The sequence below is a fragment of the Kogia breviceps genome, chromosome X, assembly GCF_026419965.1.
Source record: "Kogia breviceps isolate mKogBre1 chromosome X, mKogBre1 haplotype 1, whole genome shotgun sequence".
Taxonomy (NCBI): Eukaryota; Metazoa; Chordata; class Mammalia; order Artiodactyla; family Physeteridae; genus Kogia; species Kogia breviceps.
This window is the reverse complement of record NC_081330.1, coordinates 68,376,599-68,404,556: the sequence shown is the minus strand read 5'-3', so window position 1 is coordinate 68,404,556 and position 27,958 is coordinate 68,376,599. Positions and strand designations below refer to the sequence as shown.

Here is a 27,958-nt window from a genome sequence, read left to right as displayed (position 1 = left end):
CCCACAGCCAGCATTGTTCTCAATGGTGAAAAACTGAAACCATTTCCACTAAGATCAGGAACAAGACAAGGTTGCCCACTCTCACCACTCATATTCAATCTAGTTTTAGAAGGTGTAGCCACAGCAATCAGAGACAAAAAAGAAATAAAAGGAATCCAAATAGGAAAAGAAGAAGTAAAGCTGTCACTGTTCGCAGATGACATGATACTATACATAGAGAATACTAAGGATGCTATCAGAAAACTACTAAAGCTAATCAATGAATTTGGTAAAGTATCAGGATACAAAATTAATGCACAGAAATCTCTGGCATTCTTATACACTAATGATGAAAAATCTGAGAGGGAAATTAAGAAAACACTCCCATTTACCATTGTAACAAAAAGAATAAAATATCTAGGAATAAACCTACCTAAGGAGACAAAAGACTTGTATGCAGAAAACTATAGGACACTGATGAAAGAAATTAAAGATGATACAAATAGGTGGAGAGATATACCATGTTCTTGGATTGGAAGAATCAACATTGTGAAAATGACTCTACTACCCAAAGCAATCTACAGATTCAATGCAATCCCTATCAAATTACCACTGGCATTTTTTACAGGAGTAGAACAAAATATTTCACAATTTGTATGGAATACAGAAGACCCCGAATAGCCAAAGCAATCTTGAGAACGAAAAATGGAGCTGGAGGAATCAGGCTCCCTGACTTCAGACTATACTACAAGGCTACAGTAATCAAGACAGTATGGTACTGGCACAAAAACAGAAATATAGATCAATAGAACAGGATAGAAAGCCCAGATATAAACCCATACACATATGGTCACCTTATCTTTGATAAAGGAGGGAAGGATATACAGTGGGGAAAACACAGCCTCTTCAATAAGTGGTGCTGGGAAAACTGGACAGCTACCTGGAAAAGTATGAAATTAGAACACTCCCTAAAACACACACAAAAATAAATTCAAAATGGGTTAAAGACCTAAATGTAAGGCCAGACACTATCAAACTCTTAGAGGAAAACATAGGCAGAACACTCTATGACATCAATTACAGCAAGATCTTTTTTGACCCATCTCCTAGAGAAATGGAAATAAAAACAAAAATAAACAAAAGGGATCTAATGAAACTTAAAAGCTTTTGCACAGCAAAGGAAACCATAAACAAGACCAAAAGACAACCCTCAGAATGGGAGAAAATATTTGCAAATGAAGCAACTGACAAAGGATTAATATCCAAAATTTATAAGCAACTCATGCAGTTCAATAACAAAAACACAAACAACCCAATCCAAAAATGGGCAGAAGAACTAAATAGACATTTCTCCAAAGAAGATATACAGATTGCCAACAAACACATGAAAGAATGCTCAACATCATTAATCATTAGAGAATTGCAAATCAAAACTACAATGAGATATCATCTCACTCAGGTCAGATTGGCCATCATCAAAAACTCTAGAAACAATAAATGCTGGAGAGGGTGTGGAGGAAAGGGAACACTCTTGCACTGTTGGTGGGAATGTAAATTGATACAGCCACTATGGAGAACAGTATGGAGGTTCCTTAAAAAACTACAAATAGAACTACCATACGATCTCGCAATTCCACTACTAGGCATATACCCTGAGAAAACCGTAATTCAAAAAGAGTCATGTACCAGAATGTTTATTGCAGCTCTATTTACGATAGCCACGACATGGAAGCATCCTAAGTGTCCGTCAACAGATGAATGGACAAAGAAGATGTGGCACATATATACAATGGAATATTACTCAGCCATAAAAAGAAATGAAACTGAGTTATTTGTAGTGAGGTGGATGGACCTGGAGTCTGTCATACAGAGTGAAGTAAGTCAGAAGGAGAAAAACAAATACCGTATGCTAACACATATATATGAAATCTAAGAAAAAAAATGTCATGAAGAGATTAGTGGTAGGACGGGAATAAAACACAGACCTACTAGAGCATGGCCTTGAGGATGTGGGGAGGGGGAAGGGTGGGCTGTGACGAAGAGAGAGAGTGGCAGGGACATATATACACTACCAAATGTAAATTTGATCGCTAGTGGGAAGCTGCTGCATAGCACAGGGAGATCACCTCTGTGCTTTGTGACCACCTAGAGGGGTGGGATAGGGAGGGTGGGAGCGAGGGTGATGCAAGAGGGAAGAGATATGGAAACATATGTATATGTATAACTGTTTCACTTTGTTGTAAAGGAGAAACTAACACACTATTGTAAAACAGTTATACTCAAATAAAGATGTTAAAATATATATATATATATATATATATATATATATAATGTTAAATAAGATAAGATATCTGTACCTCACCTAATAACTAACGAATATTTTTGACACTTCAAAATATGTGCTTTGGTGGTTCTGAATTCTCTTAGCTTTCATTTGTCTATAAAGATTTTAATTTCTCCATCAAATCTGAATGAGATCCTTGCTGGGTAGAGTCATCTTGTTTGTAGGTTTTTCCTTTTCATCACTTTAAATATGTCCTGGCACTCCCTTCTGGCTTGCAGAGTTTCTGCTGAAACATCAGCTGTTAACCTTATGGGGATTCCCTTGTGTGTTATTTGTTGTTTTTCCCTTGCTGCTTTTAATAAATTTTTTGTATTTACTTTTTAATAGTTTGATTAGTATGTGTCTTAGCGTGTTTATCCTTGGATTATCCTGTATGGGACTCTCTGTGCTTCCTGGACTTGATTATTTACTTTCCCATATTGGGGAAGTTTTCAACTATAATTTTTTCTAGTATTTTCTCAGGCTCTTTCTTTTTCTCTTCTTCTGTGACCCCTATAATTCAAATGTAGGTGTGTTTAATGTTGTCCCAGAGGTCTCTGAGACTGTCCTCAATTCTTTTCATTCTTTTTTCTTTATCCTGCTCTGCAGTAGTTATTTCCACTATTTTATCTTCCAGATCACTTATCCCTTCTTCTACGTCAGTTATTCTGCTAATAATTCTTTCTAGATAATTTTTTATTTCTTTTATTGTGTTGTTCATCATTGTTGTTTGCTCTTTAGTTCTTCTAGGTTCTTGTTAAACGTTTCGTGTATTTTCTCCATTCTATTTCCAAGATTTTGGATCATCTTCACTATCATTATTCTGAATTTTCAGGTAGACTGCCTATTTCCTCTTCATTTCTTAGGTTTTTTGGGATTTTACCTTGCTCCTTCATCTGCTGTGTGTTTCTCTGTCTTTTCATTTTCCTTAACTTACTGTGTTTGGGGTCTCCTTTTTGCAGGCTGCAGGTTTATAGTTCCCATTGTTTTTGGTGTCTGCCCCCAGTGGCTAAGGTTGTTTAAGTGGGTTGTGTAGGCTTCCTGGTGGAGGGGACTAGGTCCTGTGTTCTGGTGGATGAGGCTGGATTTTGACTTTCCTTTGAGCAGGTCCACATCTGGTGGTGTGTTTTGGGGTGTCTTTGACCTTTTTACAATTTTAGGCAGCCTCTCAGCTGATGGGTGGTGTTGTGTTCATATCTTTCTAGTTGTGCCATAGGGTGTCCAGAACTGTAGCTTGCTGGTCATTGAGTGCAAGCTGGGTCTTGGCATTCATTTAGAGATCTCTGGGAGATTTTCACCTTTTGATATTACATGGAGCTGGGAGGTCTCTGGTGGACCCATCTCCTGAACTTGGCTCTACCACCTCAGAAGCACAGTCCTGACTCCTGGCCAGAGCCCCAAGAGCGTGTCTTCCACACGGCTCAGAATAGAAGGGAGAAAAAAAGAAATAAAGAGAGAAAAATATAAAATGAAATGAAACAAAGTTATTAAAATTAAAAATTAGAAAGATTTTAAAATGTAATTTAAAAAAGAAAGGAAGAAGAGAGCACCCAAACCTAAAAACAAATCCACCAGTGATAACAAGCACTAAAAAGTATACTAAAAAAAGGAAAAGAAAATGGACAGACAGAACCCTAGGACAAATGGTAAAAGCAAAGCTATACAGACAAAATCACACACAGAAGCATACACACACGCACTCACAAAAAGCAAGGGGAAAATATATAGATATCATTGCTCCCAAAGTCCACCTCCTCAATTTGGGATGATTCGTTGTCTATTCAGGTATTCCACAGATGCAGGGTACATCAAGTTGATTGTGGAGATTTAATCCGCTGCTCCTGAGGCTGCTTGGAGAATTTTCCCTTTCTCTTCTTTCTTTGCACAGCTCCTGGGGTTCAGCTTTGTATTTGGCCCCGCCTGTGCATGTAGGTCACCTGAGGTTGTCTGTTCTTCACTCAGACAGGATGGCATTAAAGTAGCAGCTGATTTGGGGGCTGTGGCTCACTCAGGCCAGGGGGAGGCAGGGGTAGGGCATGCAGGGTGAGCCTGTGGCAGCAGAGGCCAGTGTGGCATTGCACCAGCCTGAGGCGTGCCATGTTTTTTCCCTGGGAAGTTGTCCCTGGATCATGGGACCCTGGCAGTGGTGGGCTGCACAGGCTACCGGGAGGGGAGGTGTAGATAGTGACCTGTGCTTGCACACAGGCTTCTTGGTGGCTACAGCAGTAGCCTTAGCATCTCCTGCCCGTCTCTGGGGTCCGCACTGATAGCCTTGGCTCACGCCCATCTCTGGAGTTCCTTTAAGTGGCACTCTTAATCCCCTCTCCTCACGCACTACAAAACAAAGAGGCAAGAAAAAGTCTGTTGCCTCTTAGGCAGGTCCAGACGTTTTCCCAGACTCCCTTCTGGCTAGCTGTGGCACAATAGCCCCCTTCAGGCTGTGTTCATGCAGCCAACCCCAGTCCTGTCCCTGCAATCCGAGCGATGCCCGAGCCTCAGCTTCCAGACCCCACCTGTCCCAGCAGGTGAGCCGACAAGCCTCTCAGGATGGTGAGTCCTGGTCGGCACCAATCCTCTGTGCGGGAATCTCTCTGCTTTGCCCTCCGTCCCCCAGTTGCTACGCTCTCCTCCGTGGCTCCGAAGCTTCCCCCCTCCGCCACCCACAGTCTCCACCCACGAAGGGGTTTCCTAGTGTTTGGAACCCTTTCCTCCTTCACAGGTCCCTCCTACTTGTTCAGGTCCCATCCCTATTCTTCTTTCTTTTTTTCTTTTTTCTTTTGCCCTACCCAGGTACGTGGTGAGTTTCTTGCCTTTTGGGAGGTCTGAGGTCTTCTGCCAGCATTCAGTAGGTGTTCTGTAGGGGTTGTTCTGCATGTAGATATATTTCTGATGTATTTGTGGGGAGGAAGGTGATCTCCACGTCTTACTCTTCCACCATCTTGAAGCTCCTCTCCTCTATTATTATTTTATTCTCTCTATTCCTCCCTTCAGTGTTGTTAATATGTGCTTCATATGTTTAGATGCTTTAATGTTAGGTGCATATATATTTACAACTGTCATATCCTCTTGATGAATTTACCTTTTTAGCATTATATAATGATCTACTTTGTCTCCACTTACGGTTTTTGACTTAAAGTCTGTTTGTCTGATATATTGTAGCTATCCTTGATCTCTTTTGGTTTCCATTTGCTTGGAGTATCTTTTTCCATCCCTTCACTTTAAGCTTATATGTATCCTTAAATCTTAAGTGAGTCTCTTATAGGCATGTAACTGTGTCTTGCTTTTTTTTTATCCATTCAGCTACTCTATGTCTTTTGATTGGAGAATTTAACCAATTAACATTAGAAATAATAATTGATAGGTAAGGATGCACTATACCAGTTTGTTAATTGTTTTCTACCTGTTTTGTAGTTTCTTTGTTCCTCATAAGTGTTTTTTCTTGTGGTTTGATATTCTGTAGTAGTGTATTTTTTTCCCTTTTCTTTATCTTTTGTGTATCTGCTAGAGGTTTTTTGGGGTTTACCATGGAGCTTACATAAAACACCTTATACTTATAACATTCCATTTGAAGCTGGTAAGAAGTTAACTTCCACTGCATACATAAACACTATCATATTACTTCCTCCCCAACATTTTATGCATTTGATTTCACAATTTACATCACTTTATAGTGTATCCATTAAAATATTTTACTCATAGTTTTTTTTGTTTTTGTTTTTTCTGGTGGTATGTGGGCCTCTCACTGTTGTGGCCTCTCCTGTTGTGGAGCACAGGCTCCGGACGTGCAGGCTCAGTGGCCATGGCTCACGGGCCCTGCCGCTCTGTGGCATGTGGGATCCTCCCGGACTGGGGCATGAACTCGTGTCCCCTGCATCAGCAGGCAGACTCTCAACCACTGCACCACCAGGGAAGCCCCATAGTTATTTTTTAATACTTTGTTTTTTAATCTTTATACCAGAGTTAAAAGTGATTTACACACCACCATTACAGTATTACAGTATTTTGAATTGTTCTATATATTAACCATTACCAGTACATTTTTGTTTTACTTTCATAGGTTTTCACATTACTAATTGTCATCTTTTCATTTCATCTTCAACATTTCTTGTAAGGCAGTTCTCCTAGGGATGAACTCGTTCAGGTTTTGTTTGGTGGAAAACTAACTCTCCTTCATTTCTGAAGGATGGCTTTGCTGGGTAAGACAACCTTTGTAAAAATGCTTGTAGTTTTCTCTACAAGCATTTTTAATATATCATTCCACTCTGTCCTGGCCTGCAGGACAGGATTTCTCTTCTGAGAAATCCACTGATGGCCTTATGCAGTTTCCCTTGTGACTGACCACTCTTTCTCTCTTTCTGCTTTCAAAACTCCTTGTCTTTGACTTTTGAAAGTTTGATTATAGTATGTCCTGGTAAAGTCCTCTTTTGGTTGAAACTGGGGACTTTTGAGATTCATGTGCCTGGATATCCATATCTCTCCCCAAATTTGGGAAATTTTCAGCCATTATTTATTTAAATAAGTTTTCTGCCCCTTTCTCTCTTCTCCTTTTATCCCCATAATGCATATATTCTTATGCTTGATGGTGTCTCATAAGTCCCATGAACTGTCTTCACACTTTCATTCTTTTTTTCTTTTTGTTCCTCTAACTGGATAATTTCATATCACCTATCCTTGAGTTTTCAGGCTCTCTCTTCCACTTCATCAAATCTGTTGTTGATGCTCTCTATATTATTCTTCCTTTCATTCATTGTATTTTTCAGCTCCAGAATTGTTTTTGTTCTTTTTTTAATGGTTTATCTCTATTTGTTTAACTTCTTGTTTTGTTCCTTTTTTCATTGTCTATCTGTGTTCTCTTGTAAATTGCCAAGTTCCTTAAAATAATTATTTTGATTTTTTTAATAGATCTCCATTTCTTTACAGTTGCTTACTGGAATATTGTGCTCCTTTGGTGTTATTTTCCCTTGAGTGTTTGTATTTCTTGTATCATTGCATGGATGTGTTCACATTTGATGTAGCAATCACTTCTTCCAGAATTTATGGACTGGTTTCAGTGGGGAAAGCCCTTCATCTATTGGTGGGTAAAAGGCTGCCAGCTGGGTGGGATGAAGCAGTTCTGACTCCAGGGAAGGTGCAGTGGTGTAGTCTCTGTGCAGCTCTGTCAGCTGTCATCAGCATCAGCAAAGACTGAAGGAGACGTTGGTGGCCAAGGCTGTGGATGTCTGCAGAAGAAGTGTGGGCTGTTGAGGTGTTCAGTGGTAAAGGCTTCTGAGGTCCTCCTGATACCTTTTTATAGCATGGTGGAAGTCATGGCTGAGGGGATCCTTCGAGGCCCTGGGTCCAGTTTGTGGACACACTTACTGTTGTTGTGTCTATGATGTTTGACGCATGGGTGCCTATGGAGAAGCCATGGAGACAGAGTCTGGAATGGAGGCATGTGTGAAGCCACTGGAGTGGCTTGGGGGTCTAGGGAGGTGGTGGTGTTAGTGACTGGGGCACAGGCAACCCCACTGCAGTGTTGGTAATGGTGTGCAAGGTGCATGCACTTGCAGAGCAGATATGGAGCTATGGTCTGGATAGCAGGTATGCGTGGTGCATGGATAAGCCTGCTACAGTAGTGGCTTGGGTGTCCCATGTTTGAGCACTTGTGAAGCAGCTAATGGACCTGGGTTCTAGAGGGTAGGTACACCCATTGCAGCAGTGCTCTGGTTTCTGTGGTGCGGGCACTTGCAGATTGGCCGTGGATACAGGGTCCGGAGCATGTGCTCATGGAGTGATAGTGTCTCCAGTGTCTGGGGCATGGGATACCCTGCAGTGTCAGTGGCTCTGGTGTCTGAGTTATTGGTGTATGTGGAGTGGCCATGGAGCCAGTTTCTGGAGCATGGGCATGCATGGAGTCTGGTGGCAGGTGCTGGGATCAGGTGGTAGGTACACATGGAGTGGCCATAGGTCTGGTGTCTAGGGCAAGCACAGTGTTGGGGGCGGGTAGCAGCCCTGGTACTGAGGCAGCACAACAGCAGCTTCTTCTTGTAGAGAAGTCTAAGCAGTGTCTCACTCCCTGGGGAGTCTGTGGCAATGTTGGCTGTTGGTTACTTCAGTGGCAAAAGCTGACAGTATCCTCTACAGAGCAGGCTGCTGGGGTCCACACCAACAAACACTATGGGGTCCTCTGCTGTTACAGCTGCCGAAATTCATGGCTGTCATGGGAGCTGTTGAGATTCTCAGAAGCAAAAGTTGCCAGGATCCCCCACAGAGCAGGCCAGTGGGGACTGTATGGGCATCTGCTGCAGGGCTGATACTGATAGTCTCTGCCCTGTTTCTTTGTTCTTAGCCCTCTTCAGATGTCTGTGCCATGCTGATTTCCCCAGCAATCCTTTCTGTGTGGTTATTCTCCATTGTTTCCCCACTATGTTGCTGCAAGCTCTTAACTAGACACTTGAGCCCCCCCAGGGATATTTTCATTTCTGTATAGCTGTCTGTTGTTTTTTTTTGGGGGGGCAGGGATAGAGGCTGGTATCTCCTACTCTGCCATCTTTCTGACATCATTCAGTAGGTCTTTTTCTTCTTTGTGTCTTGTAACAGTTTTTGCCTTAAAGCCTCTTCATGTGATATTAGTATATCTACCCTTGCTCTCTTTTGATTACTATTTGCTTGGAATAACTTTTTCTATCCTTTCACTTTCAACCTATTTATGTCTTTGGCTCCAACGTGAGTCATTTGTAGACAGCAAAAAGATAGATGATAATGTTTATCCGTTATGCCAATGTCTGCCTTTTAACTGGATAGTTTAATCCATTTATATTTCAAATAATTACTCATAAGGAAGAACTTCTGCCATTTTCTATATATCCTATATCTAATGTTCCTCAATCCTTGCATTACTACCTTCCTTTGTGTTTTTAAAAAATTTTATTTGAATATAATTGATTTACAATGTTGTGTTAGTTTCAGTTGTACAGCAAAGTGATTCAGTTATACATATACGTATATTCATTCTTTCTTTACTCATATAGGTTATCACAGAATATTGAGTAAAGTTCCCTGTGCTATACAGTAGGTCCTTGTTGGTTATCTTATATGTAGTAGTGTGTGTATGTTCATCCCAAGCTCCTGATTTATCCCTCCCCACCATGTTTTCCCTTCAGTAACCATAAGTTTGTTTCCAATATCTGTGAGTCTGTCTCTGTTTTGTAAATAAGTTCATTTGCATCATTTTTAAAATTAGAGTCCACATATGAGAGATATCACATGATATTTGTCTTTCTCTGTGTTTAATTTTATTTTGTATGTGTACAATTTTGATCCCATAAATGGGAAAATTAAAACCAGTACTTTCCCTAATGTTTGGAGGCTGTTGAAACTTCTTCCATTGTTTTTTTTTTCCTACTTTGGAAACTAATCTGTTTCACAGTAGTCACATATTATAAATGCCTGATATGATTAGAATTTTTGTATTTACCCTTCCAAATATTGCATGAAACACTTTCATTCAAGGGAACACAATTTGAAAATGATCAATTTAACTACTGTAATTTTTTCTAGTTGTCTCCTAGAGTCTCACTGAGTCCTAAGTTATTATAGTTTCATAGAATTGAAATAGATGAGTCCTCAGAATCCAAGTGGTTTCTTGTTTCTCTCAATCTATCACCTATACAGGTAGTGGTTTCCTAGTCTTAAAGATATCCATGGCTGGTGATTTCACAGACTCCTTCAATAGACTATCTTATTCTTAATTTACATTTATCACTACAAGTCCTTACTATTTGCTTGGAATAACTTTTTCCATCCTTTCACTTTCAACCTATTTATGTCTTTGGCTCTAAAGTGAGTCATTTGTAGACAGCATAAAGATAGATGATAATGTTTATCCATTATGCCAACGTCTGCCTTTTAATTGGATAGTTTAATCCATTTATATTTGTAGACAGCATAAAGATAGATGATAATGTTTATCCATTATCATTTCTGATCTTTAAAATTTTAAAGATCACGCTGAATCTCTCTTTTGTAATGGAAGATTATTTGCTCCTCTTTTTGCCCTCTTCTTGCCTTATTGGCATTTCTACTTTCCTCTGTTTTTAGCCTTTATGAAGTAAACAGTATTCTTACCTTCTGGTTTGGCTGTTGTGGGAGTGTAAAAATAGACTTCCAGTAGGTCCAGGTAAAGAACACAAAGATGGCATGGTAGAATATGAGGTAGATAACTGAAATTTAAGAAAAAAATCAGTGTTTATGTTATATTTTCAGCCATTTCTAAGAGTTCAGTAAGATGTAAATCTCAACAAATCTCTATTTTGTTTTCCTATTACCAAGTATTTTCTAGTATTATTATGAAAGGTTAATCCTTACCTTTTTCCCATGCAGTGACAGAAACAATTTATAATGCCAAATTTGGAACCAGAAACTTTCTGGAAGTCGCATATTTTAAAAGTTGCCATGTGATTCTGGGAGTAAAGGGGAAATGTCCTTTATGAAAATGTGGGGGAAGCTACTGTTGCCAATTGTCATTCTCTCTGCCACTGTGGGTACTGAAAGATAATAATGATAGTATTTGCACAGTGCTATACAGTTTACAATGTGATCTCATAATATTATCCAATTTTATTTTTTCAACAAGTTTGTGAGATAGGTAACAGGATAAGGACAGTTGATTAACTATCAGGGGTAGTTGATTATCCAAAGTCACACAGCTACTATATAATATAGCCAGGTCTTAAACACAGGACTTCTGACTCTAAATCACAAGTTTTTGTTTCAGTAGCCCCAAAGACTAAACACTTTTTTTAAAATATTTTTTTTGATGTGGACCATTTTTAAAGTCTTTATTGAATTTGTTACAATATTACTTCTGTTTTTATATTATGGTTTTTTGGCCCCGAGGCATGTGGGATCTTAGATCCCTGCCCACGGATTGAACCCACACTGCCTGCATTGGAAGGTGAAGTCTTAACCACTGGACCGTCAGGGAAGTCCCCAAGACTACACACTTTTGAAATGTGAGTCGTACCTTTGAGACATTTGTGGCTCCCCACCATTTTTGTTTTTATATTCTTTGCCTCCTAGATAGCTCTTCTGATATGGGAAATTTCAGTATTCTCCAAAGAGGTCATTGTAAGACTGAAGGTCAGTTTACTGTTTCATTGTGAGTCATTGCATAGTAAGGTCTGATTACTTCAATCCATCAGGAAGACGCAAGGGAATGATGTGACTCAAGACAAAGTTAATAAGGCTGAGTCTCTCACATATTTATGATGGAATTGAAAAAAGCTGGCCCAGTGCTCCCAGCCCTGTGGTATAAGACCTTTTTAATGTGTTTGTTTTGAGTAATTATGAAATCTCATTTTGAAATTCAAGCAATAGAAAGTAAAAGTAAATGTCTACCACACACATATATCTAACCTCCCCCCCTTCCTCCTAAGGCATAATAACTATTTTGTGTTTGATGTGTATCATTCCAGATCCTCTATTTTTATGTTTATATAAGTATATAAACACAGTACACATATGGAATTTTTGTTATATTAAATTTTTTTCATTGTATTTTTGAAAGGTAATATACTCATAAGGTTCAAAATAGTACACAGTGAAAAGTCTCCCTTCTATCCCTGTCCTCAGCCACCCAGTACCCCTCCCTGGAAGCCACAAAAGTCAAAGCATCATGACTTCATTCTGTATCCTATCAGATTTTATACATATAAAAGCACCAAAACAGTGTGCTTTTTCACACAAATAGCAGTATTCTGTACACATTGTTTTGCAACCTATTTATTTTTCACCTGCTATGAGTTGGAGATCATTCCACATAATATAACTTGGAGCGAGGGAGCTTCCTCATTCTCCTTTTAAAAAGTGGCATGGGATTCCAATGCATGAAGGTACCATAATTTATTTAACCAGATTGTCTCTGATGGATACTTAGTTTTTCCCCTTCTCTTGCTAATACAAATAATGTTGTAATGAAAAGCTTTGTATACATGTCACTGGCACATGTACTAAAAATATGTATAGGATCAATTCCCTGAAGTGGGATTGCTAGATACAAACAAAGGCCTTTTGATAGATACTGCCAAATTGCCATTAAAAAAGTTTTATTTACTTTACATTCTCCTCACCAATAAATGAGAGTAATTCTTCTTCCACAGCCTAGTCCTTGTGAAATGTTATTAGAATTTTTTCTTAGGCAAGACTTTTAAATTGTTTCCTTCTGTGTTATCCTTTGCTATGTTTTTGTTTCTTTGATTTTAGGAGGTTTATACAGGGAAGATTCCATGACTATCTAAGTTACATGGGACATATAGTAACCCCTGTTCCTTCAGTATGGAATGGGAGTATGGAACTTTTGGCTGCAAATAAATTAGGAGAAAATAATTTTATGTTTACCTTCTCACTGTGCACTTCAAAGACAATAAAGTTCAGCAATTTGGATCATTTGAATGATGAGAACTAAACTCTTACACTTGGTAGTATTTTAAGGATATTTACTTTGCTTTAGTTCCAGTGATTGAGATGGGAAGTGTAGGATTTTAACTTGTTCTAGGTCATAGTACAAATCTATACCTGGCTTAATCATAGAACTAGAAACAGCTGGCTCCCATTTCCGCATTCCATGGTTTCATAGAAGTTATGAATACTTTATAGATGGATGGAAAATGAGGACTCATGAGGTCAAATGATTAAGTCAAAGTCATTCAGTAGATTGGTAGAATAGGGACTATACTATAGATTTCATAAAAATCTAGAGTTGGATGAGAACATAGAGATCATCTAGTTCAACATCCTCATTTTACAGACAGTTAACTGAGACTTAGAGAGGGTAAGTGACTTGATCAGGGTTACCCAGCAAAGTTACGGAAACACTGGGACCAGAATCCAGGTTTCCTCACCCCTAGTCCAGAGCTCTTTTCCCTAGAGGAGTGGTTCTCAATTTTTAGTGTGCATCAAAATCACTTTGAGAGATTATTAAAATGCAGATTCCCAAATTCTACACCAAATATTCTGAATCAGTAGTCTGTGATGGAGTCCAAGAATCTACCAACTTCCCCAGGTAATTCTGAGGCAGATGAACCATGAGAAATAGGGCCTTAGAGGTCATTGGGTTGTCCAGCTTACCATCCCAAGGAGGAAGCTCCTCTCCAAAATCCTTGGCAGGCAATTACCATATCTCTGTCACATTTCATCTTGCAGTGAGTATTATGAATAGGCCCCATGAGTCTCAATTTTATGTTTCTCCCTATATATATATATAATCTTCCTAAGCTATAGTCCCAAATGTATAGAAGTCCATTCTTTTTCTGTCTTAAAAATGAGCAACATATTTCTCTATAATTACTAATTTTGTACCTAGAATAATCATCCCTATGAACTGCAAGGATACTGAGTCCTTCTTTTTAAGTGTGACGCTCTAGTGAGATTTCAGATAACTAGAGAAATCAAACAGCTTGTGAAATGTATCCCTGAACTGCCACTACTCATTGACATTAGAATGAAATTGGAAAATATCTTTTTTAAGCAAACAGGCAAAGTAGAGCCCTTCACTTATTTGGTAGTGATCACAGTCATGGGGCATCTGAAGCCGCTGAAGCTGTTTACCACATGAAAGCCAAAAGCCTTTCAAGTGGTTTTTTTTTTTCCCTTCATAATGTACAAAGGTTTTCAGGAGAAGGAGAAATCAGCCATAAGGAAATGACCAAATGTCAAAGAAAAATCCACCTCAGCATGCAGTTGTTCTGAATTTTGTCACTGGGTTGCAATGTCAATATCCCATTGTGGGAATAGCTTCTGAAATGAGAATGACTACTTGAGCTTTTTTCCTGAAATAATGACTCATAAACTTCTTGATAAAAATTATGGAATTGAAACCACATGGTGGAAGCAGCATAAAGTTGTTATTAGCAACATCTTCAGTCAGCAGGATGCCTTTCTAGGTATTGCTCCCAGGGACTAATGAGAAGTGAATGATTTTGTGTGTATATGTGTGCATGTGTATATATGTGTATACATTCTTGTGTGAATAAAAATCAATGCAGCAGATAGACTGCTTTGAATGCAGCAAGATCAGCACCAAAATGGGGAAAACAGGAAAATAATAATGCTTTACTATATATACTCAGACACATAAATGCTAAGGCTGTTGCTGTGGCAATTATCTAGCATACCTTTTTTCTTTAAAAAGCTAATGTTGGAAACTATGTTTAGTTTTAAAAGACACTATTTTCTGTAATATCTTTTATATCAATTGAAAACAGCATTTTAGTTGGTAGAAGGGGGTGATGGGGAGAGGGGTGCACCTTTCAATTACATACTATAATTCAAATAGGAATATCAGCTGTAGCTTTAGCAATTGAAAGAGTCCTCACTAAAATCCCCATTTTGGCTCAATATAGAAAACCCCAGATTATGATCAGGGGAAAACTTTCAACTTGATAGTCACTTCTCCCTTTGAATGGGATACCTAGTAAAGAGGTCTTGACTCTAATATTTGATTTCACTGCTTTACTTTACTTTCACTGCCTTACTTTACTTTCACTGCCTTAAAAGCTCTAACAAAGAGCTGAAACTTGTCTCTCAGCTATTTGAAGGAATGTTTAGAGAGAATGGAGTTAGAGGCCCATAGGTTGTAATCAAGGAGCTAGGGACAATTCACAAGAATATAAGATTGGCTCAAGAGTTGTTTCTATGATTTAGCCACCGCCTAGGAGAATACAAGATTTTCTCAATAGTTGTTTCTAAGGTTTAGCCAGCTATCCCCAGGAGTCTCTCTGATGGTGAGATCAAATTCTAGAGCCAAAACATGGCATCATGTTTTGAAAGAGCATGGTTTTCCTTATTGATACCAACTTCAAAAGTTAGGGTTGTCTCCAAGTATACTAATTTCCCTTAGTTACCCATCAGATATCTACCACTCTTCAATTTATATAAACTTTTATGAAGCTGATTATGTCTCCAGTCTATACCAATTCTGGGGGGTAGTAAGTCTCATAAGTTTGTCAGCCACTGTGCAAAAGCAGGGCTTCATTTTAGTTGCCTTAAACTATTTTTCACTTTCAAAGAGTTTTCTAGTCCTGTGTATTGGAGTTTGGTAAACAACACAAAGCTAACAAGATATATAGCCTTCGTGTGTTTACAGTCTTGGATTATAGCCCCTTTCAGTTTTTGTTTTTCCACGCTGAAGAGGCCTCTCTTTTTGGTCCACTTTGGGTATATATATATATGCGTGTGTGTGTACACACACACACACACACACACACAAACAACAACCACCTTGTCAAGTTGTGAGAACTAATTGACTTAAATACGGAAGTATCTTACATACTCTAAGGACTTAATTAACATCAGCTTTCTTCCTCTCCCATCCTTCCTCTTAAATCTTAGTGATCTGTTTTCTGACATATGGTGGTAAAAATTACACAGACTTCAGGGACAGACACACCATGGTTTTGTTCAAAAAGAGGAAAATGGTTTGTTTCTAGTCCTCTTCTTGATAACATCTACTTAACATTTCATTGATTCATTCATCTTGGGAATAAAGAAATACACAGAGCTACATTCCTTGGGGAATTATCTTTGTCTACTTTCCTGGTTTAAAATGGACAGTTGAGATGTCATCATTCTGTATGTATCATTTGGATTAAGTATAGCCCAATGCCCCCATGTTGTCAGGGATATTCACAGAGCACACTGAAGCAGAACAGAGACGCTTTACTGTCTATATGGTGGCTAGGGATTTGTGAGCCAATTTTTCACTGGCTGGGGAAGTGGTAGGGTTTGTCCAAATCCCAGCTTGGTTCCCTCAGAATCTATTTGTTTTGTTTATACAACCAATAAGACCTCTCCCTTATTAATATGATGTTGACTTGATTTATCCTAGTATTATAAAAATTTAGATTAGAAAGAGACCTTGGATGTCATTTGGTCCAGCAGTCTCCATGATTAATAAATCTGCTTTGCATTATCCCTAACAATTGGTCACCCAACTTTCATTTGAACACCTGAAGTCACAGGAAAATTATCAACTCTTGGGCAGTCCATTCTATCACTGGATAACTCTGATTGTTAGACACATCTTTGTCATATTAAGCAGAAATATGCTTCCTGGTAACGCCCTCCTGGTTGATCCTAATTTTTTTCCCCATGGAGAGGAATCATATTTGCTTAAAAACATAGAGACCTGTATTTAGATTTAAAGATCTCTTACAACTCAATAATAAGACAAACAATTCAAAAAAATTAGGCAGAAGACTTGGACACTTCATAAAAGAAGATATACAGATGGCAAACGAGCACATGAAAAGATGCTTATCATTAGTCATTACAGAGGGTAAATTAAAACCTTAGGAGATACCACTTCATACACAAAAAAAACAGACAACACTAAGTGACAGTGAAGATACAGAGCCACTAGACCCCTCATATCACTGATAGAGATATAAAATGGTAGGACTGCTTTGGAAAACAGTTTGGCAGTTTCTTATAAAGATAAACATAAAATTACCACACAACCCAGCAATCCTACTCCTAGGTATTTACCCAAGAGAAATAAAAACACACATTTCCATGAAGGCCTGTACATGTATATTCTTATCAATTTTATTTATAATAGCCAAAAACTGAAAACAACCCAAAGGCTCATCAGCTGGTGAATGAATAAGCAAACTGTAGCACATTTATTATATAGTTCACTACTCAGCAATAAAAAGGAACAAACTACTCATACATGCACTGACAAAGATGAATCTTAAATGCATACTGCTAAATGAAAGAAGCCAGATACAAAAAGCTATGCATTGTAATATTCAATTTATATGACATTCTGAAAAAGGTAAAACTATAGGGACAGAAAACCGATTATTGGTCGCCAGGTTGGAAAGTCAGAGAACTCTGGGGAGAGGTGATATTTTGAGGGTAATGTAAATATTCTATATCTTGATGGTAGTGGTGTTTACATCATTGTATACATTTGCCAAAACTCAATAACCTGTACACTAATAAGGTGTGATTCTTATTGTATGTAAATCATATCTCAATAAACCTGACAAAAACAAAAAACAAAGAGATTTTAAAATGGGCCTTTTCTAAGGTAAAGTGATGTAGCCACAAACCAAGGAACAAAGGCAGTCACTGGAAGCTGGAAGAGATAAGATTCGGAATCTCCTCTTGAGCCTCTGGAGGGAGCATGGTCTGCCGGTGCCTTGATTTCAGACTTTTGCCCTCCAGGTCCATGAAAGTATAAATTTCTGTTGGTTTATATCACTATGCTTGTGGTAATTAGTAATGGCAGCCCTAGCAAACTAATATACTTGCTATACTCAGTTTTCTCATCTGTAAATGGGCATATGATGATACTTTATAGGGCTGTAAATGAGAATTAAATGAATCAATATACGTAAGGCACATTAGAGCAGTAGCTGGCACACATTAAATGCACTTGAAGTAGTATTTATTATGACTCTTTAATAGTTAAGTGACCTTAGTTGTCTTTAGCCTCAAGTTCCTTCACCTGTTAACTGATAAAAATCAAAATATATTTTGTAACATCTTTATTGGAGTATAATTGCTTTACAATGGTTTGTTAGTTTCTGCTTTACAACAAAGTGAATTAGTTATACATATACATATGTTCCCACATCTCTTCCCTCTTGCGTCTCCCTCCCTCCCTCCCACCCTCCCTATCCCACCCCACTAGGTGGTCACCAACCACCTAGCTGATCTCCCTGTGCCATGCGGCTGCTTCCCATTAGCTATCCAACCTACATTTTGTAGTGTATATATGTCCATGCCACTCTCTCACTTTGTCACAGCTTACCTTTCCCCCTCCCCATATCCTCAAGGCCATGCTCTAGTAGGTCTGTGTTTTATTCCCATCCTACCCCTGGGATGTTCATGAAATTTTTTTTCTTAGATTCCATATATATGTGTTAGCATACGGTATTTGTTTTTCTCCTTCTGACTTACTTCACTCTATGACAGACTCCAGGTCCGTCCACCTCACTACAAATAACTCAATTTTGCTTCTTTTTATGACTGAGTAATATTCCATTGTATATATGTGCCACATCTTTTTTATCCATTCATCCGATGATGGACACATAGGTTACTTCCATGTCCTGGTTATTGTAAATAGAGCTGCAGTGAACATTTTGGTACATGACTCTTTTTGAATTATGGTTTTCTCAGGGTATATGCCCAGTAGTGGGATAGCTGGGTTGTATGGTAGGTCTATTTGTAGTTTTTTAAGGAACCTCCATACTATTCTCCATAGTGGCTGTATCGATTTACATTCCCACTAGCAGTGCAAGAGTGTTCCCTTTCCTCCACACCCTCTCCAGCATTTATTGTTTCTAGATTTTTTGATGATGGCCATTCTGACCGGTGTGAGATGATATCTCATTGTAGTTTTGATTTGCATTTCTCTAATGATTAATGATGTTGAGCATTCTTTCATGTGTTTGTTGACAATCTGTATATCTTCTCTGGAGAAATGTCTATTTAGGTCTTCTGCCCATTTTTGGATTGGGTTGTTCGTTCTTTTGTTATTTAGCTGCATGAGTTCCTTGTAAGTTTTGGAGATTAATCCTTTGTCAGTTGCTTCAAAATATTTAGTTTAACACCCAAAGAATATAAATAAGTAAATAAGAAAATAAATAAATAAGAGATTACATTGGCCTTTCCCTTTGATGTCTTTTCATCATAGATTTTCTAACAGTTAGCTATTTATTCTTACTTCAAGTCTAATATTCTTATTTTCCTCATAGCCACATTTAAATGTGTTAGAAGTTATAGGCTGTATGACTGAAAACAGTGTTGACAGGTACACAGCTAGGGTAGGAAGCAAAATCATGTCTGTGAAACCTAGCATTGGCTGAACTCTGGCTGATCTTTCTTCACATACATAGATCTCACCATTTTGGCTGCATACATGCCTGCACCAAATGGTAGCCAGATACAAGTGGGGGCTGCAGAAGACATATTGGGAAGGGCTCAGGAGCATGGAAGTTGCAGCTCAGCCCACTGGAGAGGAGCAAATTGAATCTTGGGAGAGTCATATCTTTGAAACAGAACATCTAGATGTAGCTATAGCAAAAGAGACTTGTCAAAATGTAAGAAAGGAAAATCACTTTTTAAAACATTTATCAAGAGGTGTGCACTATACACACCACTGAATCTTGAATCTTGCTTCATCCTTAACCTCTGCAGTGACTACAAAGGACTTACACTTTCTATTTTATCCACTTCTATACTGTTTGCATTTTATGAGATTCTATTACCTTTATAATCAAGAAAAACAATAAAGTTTTGTTTTTTAAGTTCATCATTGAGGAATGGTTAAATAAACCATACTATCAATATATCCATACCATGGAATAATTTGAGGTCATTAAAAAAATGAAATATGTTTGTATATACTAATATGAAAAGATATCTATGATATATTATTAAGTGAAAAATGTAAATCATAGGAAAATATGCACAGTATCATCCAGATTAAAAAACAACCAATCCTAAACAAATTATACAAATCCATAATCATATGTTTATATGTAAATACAGATAGAAAGATCTAGAAGGATAGAAATCAAACCAAATATACTAGCTATCTGTGAATAGACATTGATAGGGGAGGGGGGAGTGTGAGGAGGACTTTATTTTTTATTTTACATATTTTTGTTTAGTTTGAATTTTCAATAAGCATTATTTTTGTAACAAAATTATATTGATATAAATCAGCATATTGATACTAATTATTATAATTATATATAATTATTATTATTACACTAATATTAACATCAACATAATATTCTTTTAGAAGTGGGCTAGCCCATAAAGAGAGCTTTTGTCTGGTTCCCAAATCCTCATTACAAAGTAATTTTACAATAATAAATATAAAATAGTGTATTATACCCATGCACTTATGGTCAATTAATCTACAACAAAGGAGGCCAGAGTATGTAAAAGAATGAAATTAGAACACTCTCTAACAGCATACACAAAAATAAACTCAAAATGGATTAAAGACCTAAATGTAAAACCAGATACCATAAAACTCCTAGAGCAAAAAGAAAGGCAAAACACTCTCTGACATAAATCACAGCAATATCTTTTTGGATCTGTCTCCTAGAGTAATAGAAATAAAAACAAAAATAAACAAATGGGACCTAATTAAACTTAAAAGCTTTTGCACAGAAAAGGAAACCATAAACAAAACAAGAAGTCAACTTACAGAATGGAGAAAATATTTGCAAACAATGTGACCAACAAGAGATTAATCTCCAAAGCATAGACACAGCTCATAAAGCTCAATATATATATATATATATATATATATATATATATATATATATATATAAACCCAATCAAAAAACGAGCAGAAGGGCTTCCCTGGTGGCACAGAGGTTGAGAGTCTGCCTGCCAATGCAGGGGATGCAGGTTTGTGCCCCGGTCTGGGAGGGTCCCACATGCCACGGAGAGGCTGGGCCCATGGGCCATGGCTGCTGGGCCTGCATGTCTGGAGCCTGTGTTCCACAACGGGAGAGGCCACGGCAGTGAAAGGCCCACGTACCGCAAAAAAAAAAAAAAAAAAAAGGGCAGAAGATCTAAATACATATTTCTCCAAAGAAGTCATATAGATGGCCAACAGGCACATGAAAAGATGCTCAACATCACTAATTAGAGAAATGCAAATCAAAACTACAGTGAGGTATCACACACCAGTCAGAATGGCTATCATCAAAAAGTTTACAAAAATAAATGTTAGAGAGGGTGTGGAGAAAAAGGAACCCTCCTACATTGTTGGTGGGAATGTAAATTGGTACAGCCACTATGGAGAACAGTATGGAGGTTCCTTAAAAAACTTAAATTAGAGATACCATATGATCCTGCAATTCCACTCCTGGGCATACATCCAGAGAAAACTCTAATTCAAAAAGATACGTGCACCCCAATATTCATAGCAGCACTATTTACAATAGCCAAGACATGGAAACAACCTAAGTGTCCATCGACAGATGAATGGATAAAGAAGATGTGGTATATATACACAATGGAATACTCAGCCATAAAAATGAATGAAATAATGCTATTTGCAGCAACATGAATGGACCTAGAGATTATCATACTAAGTGAAGTAAGCCAGACAAATATCATATGATATTGCTTATATGTGGAATCTAAAAAAATTGATACACTTGAACTTATTTACAAAACAGAAATAGACTCACAGACATAGAAAACAAACTTATGATTACCAAAGGGGAAAGGGTGGAAGGGATAAATTAGGAGTTTTGGATTCAAATATACACACTACTATATATAAAATAGGTAACCAACAAAGACCTACTGTATAGCACAGGGAACTATACTAAATATCTTGTAATAACTTATAATGGAAGAGAACGTAAAAAAGTATATATATATATGTATAACTGAATCTCTTTGCTGTACACTTGAAACTAACACAACATTGTAAATCAACTATATTTCAATTAAAAAAGAATATAAAATGGAGAAGAGACAGTCTCTTCAATAAGTGGGCCTAGGACAGCTGGACAGCTACATGTGAAAGAATGATATTAGAACATTTTCTCACACCATATACAAAAATAAACTCAAAATGAATTAGGTGAATAAACTCACCTAAATGTGACTGGCAACCATAAAACTCCTAGAAGAGAATGTAGGCAGAACACTCTGACATAAATCATAGTAATATTTTTTTGGATCTGTCTCCTAAGGCAAAGGAAACAAAAGGAAAAATAAACTAATGAGACCTAATTTAAATTATAAGCTTTGCACAGCAAATGAAACCATCAACAAAATGAAAAGACAACCTATTGAATGGGAGAAAATATTTGCAAATGATAAGGGGTTAGTATTTAAAATACATAAACAGCTCATACAACTCAATATCAAAAAAACAAACAAAAAATAGGCAGAAGACCTGAATATTCATTTTCCCAAAGAAGACATACAGATGGCCAACAGGCACATGAAAAGATGTTCAACATTGTTAATCATCAGAGAAATTCAAATCAAAACCATAATGTCACCTCACAACTGTCGGAATGGCTATCATCAAAACAAACACAAATAACAAATGTTGGTGAAGATGTGGAGAAAAGGGAACCCTCATACACTGTTGGTGGGAATGTAAATTGGTGCATCCAGTGTGGAAAACAGTATGGAGATTTCTCAGAAAACTAAAAATAGAACTACCATATGATTCGGCAATTCCACTCCTGGGTATATATCCAAAGAAAACAAAAACACTAATTCATAAAGATACATGCACCCCAATATTCATAGCAGCATTATTTACAATAGTCAAGATATGGAAGCAACCTAAGTATCCATCAACAGACGAACAGATATAGATGTGATATATATATATATATATATATATATATATACAATGAAATACTACTCAGCCATAAAAAAGAATGAAATTTTGCCATTTGCAACAACATGGATGGACCTGGAGGGTATTATGCTTAGTGAAATAAGTCAGACAGAGAAAAACAAATAGTGTATGTTATCACTTATATGTGGTATCTAAAAAATAAAACAAACTAGTGAATATAGCAAAAAAGAAACAGACTCACAGGTATAGAGAACAATCTAGTGGTTACCAGTGGGGAGAGGGAAGGGGGAAGAGGCAAGATAGGGGTAGGGGATAAAGAGGCACAAGCTACTATGTATAAAATAAATAAGCAACAAGGAGATATTGTATAGCTAGCACAGGGAATAACTGAACTATAAACTGAGAATAATCTATAAAAATTTTGAATCACTCTGTTGTACACCTGACACTAATATAATATTGTAAATCAACTATACTGTAATTTTTAAAAAAGGAAAACAACAACAACAACAAAAATTGAAGATTCCCTATACAGTATGGAGGTGAGTATAAAAGATCATATTGTGGCCCAAACTTTTTCCTCCCAATGCCCTCTCACCCTGATGGTGTCTAATATATCACCAATAAATTAAGGTTAGTATAATAAAAAAAACTGACACAAAGCAGAGTTTTCAAATGGAAACCCGAATAAGTTCTTTTATTAGTTTGCTAGGGCTGCCATGAAAAGTACTACAGACTAAGTGGCTTAAACAACAGAAATTTTCTTTCTCACAATTTTGGAGGTTGGAAGTCCAATATCAAGGTGTCAACAAGGTTGTTTCTTTTGAGGCCTCTCCTCTTGGTTTGTAGATGGTGATCTTCTCCCTGTCTCTTCACATGGTCTTCTCTCTGTGTGTGTCTTTTTCCTAATCTCCTCTTCTTATAAGAACACGAGTCATATTGATGAGGGCCCACCCTAGTGACCTCATTTTCATTTAATTACCTCTTTAAAGACCCTATCTCCAAATATGGTCACATCCTAAGTTACTGGAGGTTAGGATTTCAACATATGAATTTTGAGGGGACACAGTTCAGCCCATAACAGTTCTATTATTTAGGAATTGCACCTATTTCTAAAAAGGTAAATAATTACAATCATTTTTAACTTTAAATGGGAAACTAGAGAATTTAGTATGCAAACCATTCAAAATACAAATGAATTCTCAGATAATGAGTTAAACATTTGCTTAAAATGACTGATGGCCCTTTTTGAAGATGAACAACTGTGGTCAATGCATTACTCTTGATTATATGTGGATTCCCTGACAGATTGTGCCTAATCTCATTTCTAAATTCATCCCTTAGCCTTACCAATCCTTGGGCTCTACCAAATTCTTAACCTCTAGTTCATCTCATAGCCTCACTTTAGGAGTAGAGGAGGGAAGACCTTCTACTCAAGGTCTTCAAAATACAGATAGTAAGATGCTGAATGAGATCATCCATGCAAAACACTCTTATGAAAGCAAATATTGTGTTTTCTAGTTTGGTCTATGGAAGAACAGATGGACTCATATCTTAAAGAATTTCTGAGTCCTGTATAATCAAGGATGACATAATATATAATATTCTGGACTGTGGTTCAGATGATCTGAGCTTTAGTCCTTTCTGTGCACTAGAATCAACATGACTAGGTCAAAATATTTTACTTCTTTGGGTCTCAGTTGTTCTACTTATAAAATATGAGTGCAAAGATTTTGACAATATATTTACAAGGGTAGTAGTCAGAATTATAGTCCTGAAATATGTTTTCGTTCTTAGAAGAAAGATCTTTTAGGTTCTTTCCAATGTTAATAACAATAGTATCTATTACTACTTATTTTGTACTTATCATATGCCATGTACTATGCCAAGAGACTTACATACATCATCTCATTTAGTGCTTTAAACCATGAAAGGTAGGTATTGTTATTCCCATTTTACAGAGGAAGAAAGTGAAACTTAGCTTAAGTTCCCCAAGGTCATATATATAGTAAGTGGCAAAGTCAAGATTTGATCCCTGGTACATCCGACACCAAAGTCTGCTAATTTGCTACTTAACAGTGCATTAGATATTGAAATTTATCAGGAACTGTATTAGTTTCCTAGGGCTGTCATAACAAATTATCACAAACTGGGTGGCTTAAAACAACATAAATTTATTCTCTTACAGTTTTGGAGGCAAGAAGTCTGAAATTAAGGTATAGGCAAGGCCATGTTCTCTCTGAAGGCTCCAGGGGAGGATGCTTCCTTGTCTCTTCCTAGCTTCTGGCCATTTCTGGTAATCCTTGGTGTTCCTTTGTGGCAACAAAACTCTAATCTCTGCTTCTGTCTTCACATGGCTGTCTTATCTCTGTGTGTATCTGTGTATACAAATTTCCCTCTTCTTATAAGGACACGAGCCATAGGGTCCACCCTAATCCAATGTGACCTCATCTTAACTTGATTGCATCTGCAAAGATCCTATTTTTAAATAAATTCACATTCACAGGTTTTGGGTGGACATGAATTTTGGAGGGACACTCTTCTACCCAGTAGAGGAACCATTAAGCAGACAAGAAATGTAAAAACTTTTGCAGTATGTCTGACTATGGTTTTCCTAAGCTGTGAATAATGAATAAAAGGTTACGTGATTTGAGGCTTTCATTTCTTTGTCCCTTATATTTTCTTTGCTTATGCCAAATAATGTTCCTACTGGCAGTCATATGTTGTACTGTATTCTAAGTTAATAGTGTAGTATAATTTGAAACAAGTCACAGATTCATATGGTTAGAACTGATCTCAGATACTCATTAGGCCTGTTGGTCTGCTTCTAGGCAAGGCTCACTGATTCATGCCAGATAGTTGGGTGCCTGATACTTTCTAAATAGTTTTCATGGCATCTCCTAGTAACCTGCCCTAGTGTTCAGAAGCTCTTTTCAAGTCTAACTTTCAAACTTCTGGCTACAATTGAAGCGAATTTTAGTTTATGGATTTTACTGTCTTGAGAATCCTGACATATAAAAAAATGTTACAATGAGATTGTTGATACTTAACATTTACAAAGCAGTTTAATGCTGCATATTTTACTCCTATATACTTTTACTCCTGCTAGCTTACAGTAAACCTGTAAGATGTTATTAAACTAGCCTTATTTAACAGAAATTGAAGTTCAGACAAGTTGAGTTACTTACCAAAGGTCATAGAGCTAGTAAATGATAGAGCTGGAACTCCAACCCAGATCTTCAGTCCCTAAATCCTGTGCTTTGTCCCATTATACCCCACTTCATAATAAAGAAACAAAGTCTAATCTTATTTTTTTAGTGTTTTGATAAATTTAAGAGCTGTCAGGAGAGAGGTGCTTTGGAATTACAGAATTCTAGAGTCAGAGGGACCTTAAAATCATACATTGTGGTAACAGTTTCCTAAAGAGTTCAAATTCTGGTAAGTGGATTCATGCTATTAGAAAGGCTTTGAACTGAGTTTGGCTTACAAGTGACACTCTACACTGGTGTGGCTGAGTTCATTGACAACACGCAAGAAATGAAAATATACTACTTTGGACACTAGAAAAATGATCATTTGAGCATCAATTTTCTGAGTAAGGAGGTCAACTAAGCAAATGAGGGAGTTGTAGACTGAAAATTAAAAAGAACAAGTATAGGTTTGCTTAACAGCATGGACTTCGAAGTCAGGTAGTTCTTGGTTTGCATCCTACCACTTACTAGCTAGATGACCTGGGATAAGTTACTTAACCTCTCTAAACTTCAGTTTCCTTCTCAATAAAATGGATATAAGAATGTCTACATCATTGTGTTGACGTAAATATTGAAAGATTATACACACACACACAATACTTAGCAGGGTACTCTGCACAATAAGTTGTAGTTTCCAATAATAATAACAATATTATTGTCATTATTCCTATTATGGTGGAGCATCATCTAAGCCCCCACCCAACTTATCTTGAAAGGTTATTATGGAAAATGACATTTATTTATAAATATTTATATATGTATACAGAAAATGATCTCTGACTTTAAGAACCATCCATAACAATAAGAGGCAACTCAAGACTTCCTCTAAGGCTGTAAAAAAGTAGCAAACATTTATTGAGTCATCAGTATGTGCTTTATTTACCACTGTTCTAAGGGCTTTACATGTATACCTCATTAAATTTTCACAATAACTCTATGAAATAGGTATTATTATTATTTCTATTCTACATATGAATAAAGTGAGCACAAGGAGGTCAAATAATTTACTAGGAAGTAGTGGAGCCAGGATTTGAATTTAGACAGTTCTCATACTTTTAACTACAATGCTCTACTATCTTCCCACCACTCTGCTCTATTGCCTCTACAGCCAACACCTCTGTTAAATGAGTAATAGCAAACTGCAGCTTTAAAACAGCATAATATGAAAGTTATGTAGTTAATGAATTACAACAATTCCCATGAAGTGAGAATTAAAAGTGGCTATATGAATACTTATGGTTATACCTGATAAAATAATGTGAAACTAAAGGTTTGTTAAGACACATGTTTAGCTTACACATTTTTTAATGAAGAATGCCTCAGTCTGTTTAGAATGGTAGTATAAATTGCAGATCAAGCCACAATGGGGGTGAGGAGTGAAGAGTAGTATAGTAAATATATTGGAACTGTGATGGTGAAGGACTTAGCCCTTAAAAGCCCTGCTGTGGGCTTGAAGAGGGAATGAATTGGGCAGAAAGGTAAGGCACCTAGGACAATAGTGATGAACCAAGAGAAAGCCTAGGGTTAGTATGGCAAACAGAGTGGCTACCTGTGCCCTTTTCTATCATAAATCCTGGTAACTTCAAATTCCTGTCCTACAGCCAGAGGAGCTACTTAAAATATGTTCTTCTCTATCTCTGGGTAAGCTTCCTAAAAACCATTATCCTAAACTTTCCACTAACCTCAGTGTATTCTTGGGAATGTTGCTCAATTTATAGGATTTAATGTAATTCACTTTTAGACAGAAAGAGGAATACAGTCTTGACCAAAACAATTTATAATACCCGCTTACCTTTTTCTGCTGGGCTCAAAACAGTCACTGTGAAAAGAGAGAGAAAGGTCAAGATTAGAGATCCTTAAAACATTATTTTTCTAATGCATTTTTCCATAGCATCATTTTTAGTAATTTATTCAATGATACTTTAGGAAACCACCAGACTGCTAACATAACACAAGGCAAGGATGATTAAATTCTATCTTTTGCTACCTTCCTTCATTTTAAACCTTGAGTAAGAATTTCTACTCATTCAACAAATACAAAGATAATCTGACTTT

At 37.2% G+C, this 27,958-nt stretch overlaps 1 protein-coding gene across 1 annotated transcript in view; it reads right to left on the bottom strand.

Annotated features, from left to right (window-relative positions):
* Window positions 1–27,958, bottom strand: part of ZDHHC15 (zinc finger DHHC-type palmitoyltransferase 15) — a 156,906-nt gene that overhangs the window by 117,868 nt on the left and 11,080 nt on the right. Inside the window, exons 2-3 of the mRNA XM_059050472.2 lie at window positions 27,696–27,722; window positions 10,409–10,503 (exon numbers count right to left, since the gene is read on the bottom strand). Of these exons, the coding sequence (XP_058906455.1) occupies window positions 10,409–10,503; window positions 27,696–27,722 (122 nt within the window). The remainder of the gene's footprint in view (window positions 1–10,408; window positions 10,504–27,695; window positions 27,723–27,958) is intronic.